At 37.1% G+C, this 5,636-nt stretch overlaps 1 protein-coding gene across 1 annotated transcript; it reads left to right on the top strand.

The window, feature by feature from the left end:
- The first annotated feature begins 266 nt into the window (after positions 1-266).
- LOC145576652 (putative sodium/metabolite cotransporter BASS1, chloroplastic) lies at positions 267-5,416 on the top strand. The gene is made up of 7 exons (XM_081634373.1): positions 267-847; positions 1,707-1,800; positions 1,885-1,918; positions 2,001-2,055; positions 3,952-4,035; positions 4,117-4,404; positions 5,092-5,416. The coding sequence occupies exons 1-7, from the start codon at positions 281-283 to the stop codon at positions 5,242-5,244; spliced, it is 1,275 nt and encodes a 424-aa protein (XP_081490499.1). The 5' UTR covers positions 267-280; the 3' UTR covers positions 5,245-5,416.
- The last annotated feature ends 220 nt before the right edge of the window (positions 5,417-5,636 follow it).

The raw sequence follows: 5,636 nt of genomic DNA, 5'->3' as shown, positions 1-5,636 counted from the left end.
TAGTTAACTTTTCTCGTCCTCATACTCCTCACAAAACAAACAAGGTTTAGTACTGAATGCTGATCTTGATTGCCATCTTCCTTTGCTTCTCGTCTTCTTCATCACTGTATATCTGCCTTCGCAATATGTTAGATTGTGCCGCCATTGCCTATAAACTCTCACCCCTTATATAATCTTTCTTTCACAATTTCAAACTCTGCTCAATAATTTCAAATCTCTAATTTTGGCGCCCTATCATCTTCTCTAACTATTCTTACAGACTGCAATTAGCAACTTAAAAATGATGCAATCCTCTTTTTCTTCGATTCAAAGAGCACCAAATGCGCATCCTTTCGCACACAGCAGCAAGCATTTTCCGTCAATTGCAAATCCCATCACCCATTTTCTCTCTCTTCCCAACAAACACTCAAAGTTGCAGACTTCATCATTACTCAGATTAAGATCCCAAACTGATGAATTTCCGACTAATTTGAGAAAGCCCATTTCATTTCCTGCTACCCAAAAACGTTTTCTTTCTCCTGAACGTAAGAATGAGACCAATCAATGTACTCCGCTTCTCTGCGGCAATTCGTCGAACAGCTTGAGTGCAGGGAACAAACCATCGGTCAGGGTGATCATTGAAGCTATCAGTGATGCGTTTTCAACTGCTTTTCCGATATGGGTTGCTTTAGGATGCTTGGTTGGACTTCTGAAGCCGAGTTCTTTCAGTTGGGTTACACCACAAATGTCTATATGGGGTTTGACTATCACTATGTTGGGTATGGGCATGACACTTACTTTGGATGATTTGAGTGGGGCATTTTCTATGCCTAAAGAAGTGATTGCCGGTTTTTTTCTTCAGTACTCGGTCTGTTTCTTTCGATCTCAGACCTTCTATTGTTCTATTTGATTACTAGATTTTTGGTATTGGCTGTGATTGTTAATTATGCATTGTATATATTGCTGACCAATTTGAACCCGCTCAAAAATTTCGGGGGTAAAACATGATTATTTGACAACCGAAACCTGAAATGACACGCGAAAATAACAGAAAAATGTAATTGACCTGAAAGCAATTGGAACATGAACCAAATCCGTACTGATTCCAATCCAAAAGGATTGAGAATCTGTGTGATTGTTCCGAAAACAGAGCTAATAGGAATCCTTATATGAAACAGAGCTATATATGTTGCCATTTTCAATCTCCATTTAGGATTTTATCAAGGTAGATAGCATTATATGAGAGGTCTTCAAACTTTGTTCAATGTTTGTTATTAGACGTTTTGCAGGTGATTAGAATTAGGTGCTAAAACAAGTGAATCTTTTGGCATATATTGCTTATCGCTCTGTAATTGAATGTTTTATGAGTATACGATAATCTTGATAGCCATCAACAAGTTAATAGAAATCCTACTTTTTTTTCACCTAGTATATACATTAGCATTTGCTTGGCGAATTTTGTGGCATCAATCCTTATCGTGCAGGGAATTTCTATTACCGCGACAAGCAATGTGTTCTTACCTAGATAATGTACTTATAAGTTTTACGATATTAGAACGACCAACATAAGATAGAATGACTTGGTCCTCCTGTTGTAGCACATATCTGCCCATAAAGGGCTTCTGCAGCCCTTTGTTATCATCTTCCCCCAACAAGTTTGTGATAAGTAATCTGAATTGTTATCGTGGTTTCGAAGTTGAGGCCCAAATTCCCCTTTCCTAATGCAGGTGATGCCATTGTCAGGATTCCTTGTTAGCAAACTTCTAAGATTGCCATCCCATTATGCAGCTGGCTTAATATTAGTTGGCTGTTGTCCTGGTGGTGAGTGATTTCCATAGGACATTAAATTATTTTTTCTGTTCCTATTTTTCTTCCTCTTTTACATGTTTGCCGTCAAAACTGCAGGGACAGCAAGTAATATTGTCACCTATATTGCCCGGTAGGTTGATTTCTGCGAGTTTTGCATTTTACTCATTAGTAGAACCAGAATTGGTAGGTTTCTAACATGTTTCTTCCTGCAGTGGAAATGTTGCTCTTTCAGTGCTGATGACAGCAGCAAGCACATTTTCAGCCGTGGTTTGTAACTTCATTACCACTTCTTGTTGTTGTACTCATTTGTTGCCCTTTTAGTGTGGTTTGTCCTGATTATATGCATCCATTACTGTAAATTTTTTTTTTTTTTTGGGTGATTGAATTAAAACTTCCCTTTCTATTTGTTAGCTATACCTTGAAATGTTCCATTCTATGTTGCTAAATATACATGAAAATAATGGTTCCTTGCTTTAGTGGATTTTTCTGACTTTGCAAGATAATGCTGGATTGTTTCCACGATCTAATACCTTTATTTTGGTAATTGCAAACCGCATATAGAAAGATCCAGCTTTATGCTGTGTAATCATGGAGAATTACACCATCACAGAGAATGCCTGCCCACCCAAACATATACTATGGTGAAGCTCATTGCACTACTATATCATGTCGTATTGTTAGATTACCAACTTTTTACTCTAATGAGGCTTTGCCGAGGGATGGGAGTAAGGGAAAAAGTTTGATGTATTTAGATAGCTATACCCATAATTCCCATATATTATTTAAAAAAAAAAGAGAGAGAGAGAGAGAGAAAGATTACACCTACTGGTCTCAAAGAAATAAAGAAAAGAGTGTAGATTGCCACCTCTTGCAATTCTTTTTAATTATACTACTATGAGTGCTATCCATATTAACATAAACTCATTAACTAATAGTGACTCTTACATTGGTGCTAAATCTTACTCTGTCATTGGTGCTAAATTTTCCTAGAATGACAATGCCATGGACTCATGGAGGATCCCACTTATATGCAGCTTTGCACCTAATAAAGTGATAATCGAAAGACGAAATTGATTTCTAACAAATGAGTAGATTAACTAACTCCTAAAAATTGAAGCAAGAGATGAAGCGACATCTAGTAAAAGTTTGTACAAAGGTCAAACTACCTTAGAACTATTTTTTCAACTTTTTACCTTAATTTTCTTATATACTTGAACAATCCTCATGAGGAATTATTTTTTTTGTCAATAGTTTTGCAATAGACCGTGGAATATCTTGGATATATATGTCTCAGTAGCGCAGAAGCAAATGCTTGACCTATACCTCACACTCACTTTGCTTTTCTTTCTATTCACTATTTTTATTCCCTGTGCCAAAAACTGGTATGCAAAATAATATAAGACTGGGGGAGTAATTGTTTGATCGATCCCCTCCTTTTATTTAAAAAGTTGACATCTTAGGCACTGTTAGCAGTTTCTTTCTTTTGCTCCTCTTTGCAGACTGTTTCATGCATCTTGATGCAACTTGCCTAGGTGGCTGTCTTGGTTGCTACCAGCCACTAGTCTTTTATCAACCAATAGCACACCCCTGGTTTCCTCCTTATTCAGCTTGATGCGGTGCTTTTTTTGACCTTTGAACTTCTAATTCTAGGAAGAAGCCAACTCTATACTCTTTTTTCTCTCTGCTATGGGTGGTACAGTTTTTGTAAGGTTAGGGAGTGTTGGATTATGTATCCTGCTCTCCTTTCTGTGTTCCTGACCTGACCTGTTTGACTTTTTTTGACATTTTGAATGTAAAGGACACACAAGTTGTTGGTGCAAAAGGCATTTTATGGTAATCAAGTATCAAATGCTGAACATGTTTCTTTTTTTTTTTCTGCTTGGTTATGTTATTTTCTTGGTAAATTTGTGATTTCTGTTTGTAATTAGTGCTAAATGCAAGTTCTTTCATGAGTTCTATATATGCTCAGCTCAGAGTAGAGAATTTTCTGAGGTTGGCTTGTGCTCATGTCAATGTTAGGTTTCAGCAGAACAATCTAATACTAGAATGAATTATTTGGAACTGGTCTAAACACTAAAGCTATATTCCTGCCTTAAAGCTAAATTCACTGGTGTCAATGAAGTTTTCTATCATGTGAGTTTTCTCTAAAGCATCATATTGCAGGTCATGACTCCCTTCCTTACTGCTAAACTTGCTGGGCAATATGTTGCAGTTGATGCAGCTGGACTTTTGATGTCAACACTGCAGGTTTGTGCTTAGGTTCTTAGCTCAACTCTTACTACGTAATTGCTCTGGTGTCTTCAGAAATTCTAACTCTTAGGTTTGCAGGTTGTATTGCTTCCTGTGTTAGCTGGCGCGTTTTTAAATCAGTATTTCCAGGGCCTTGTAAAATTTGTTTCTCCTTTGATGCCACCCGTTGCTGTGGGGACTGTGGGTCTTCTTTGCGGACATGCAATTGCTCAGAGTTCTTCTGCAATCATGATGTCTGGTGTGCAAGTTGTGATAGCTTGTTGTCTGCTTCATTCATCTGGATTTTTCTTTGGTTACATGCTTGCAAGGTTGCTTGGAATTGATATAACTTCGGCTAGGACCATATCAATAGAGGTTGGAATGCAGGTAAGAATTTATATTCTGGAGTTGCTCACTGTGTAGAAAGATATGACCTGGCCTTGCCTGAACCCAGTCAATATTGAAATTATTGGCAAGCAACTGCAAAGTGTGTTTTGGAGCTTTTCCTAGAATACTCCATAGAAACGCTGTTTCTAGGACGACATTATACTTATAAAGTAATGGTGTTAACTAGCTTCAGTACCAATGCTTATTTCACTGCATAACACCATTAACAAAAATTGCCACTATAATGCCTTAGGTGGCTAAATGATAATTGTGATCGACTTATTCCCAAAAACTTCAAAATTTCCACCACAGGCTTCCCTAGTGAAACTCCCTTGACATATAGAACCAAATTTATTGATAGTTGGTTTCCTTTGATAATATTCTTTTATCTTGGATCAACCTGTATATTGGGTTAGAATCTGATAACTTTAAAGGCTGTATTAGTTTAGTAGTTATTAGAACATTTAGCTTTTCTACACACACTGCATTTAGCGAGTGGCCAGCTTCTATGTTTTTAGTGTACTTTCAAATATTCAATAAAGGGGGTGATGGTGGTGGTAGTCGTATGTCTACTACTATTACAACTACTACTAGTATATCGAACTTGGACTGTTACTAAGTCTGGAGTCTTTTGCCTGATTCCATAGCATGGACTTGTACTGAACTAATCATGAACTTTTCTTTCAGAATTCGGTTCTTGGACTGGTGCTTGCAAATCAGCATTTTGGGAATCCATTGACTGCAGTTCCTTGTGCTGTCTCTAGTGTTTGTCACTCAATTATAGGCAGTGCTTTGGCGGGAATCTGGAGATACATCACTCCTAAGGAGACGGAGCAGTGAATTGCCTCTGAATTAATGATGCTCTGATTTACTATTCGACCTGCATGTAATTATCTTTTCCACGTTCTCTTCACAGTTCATACCTTGCTGCTTGTTTTATTTATATTTAACTTGGAAATTGTGAGTAAATGTATGTCGCTCTAACAATTTTATTGAAGTGGGATTCTTTGAATATCTTTATATTTTAAAATAAACACCTGATATTGTATGTCCAAGTTAAAAAGTAATTCATCCTCTTTTTTTCCTTTTTATCCTTTTGAATTTTCATTATTGAAGTTAGATTCGGAAAGGTGAAATGATCAAATCGATGGTCATTTGCACATTTTTATGAGGGTGTACCAGCAAGTTTATGGTTGTCATGCCCTCTGTGTGAAAGATCTCTTAATTGTGGT

Source organism: Chenopodium album, chromosome 13 (assembly GCF_948465745.1).
Source record: "Chenopodium album chromosome 13, dcCheAlbu1.1, whole genome shotgun sequence".
Classification (NCBI taxonomy): domain Eukaryota; kingdom Viridiplantae; phylum Streptophyta; class Magnoliopsida; order Caryophyllales; family Amaranthaceae; genus Chenopodium; species Chenopodium album.
This window is presented reverse-complemented; position numbering and strand designations above follow the sequence as displayed.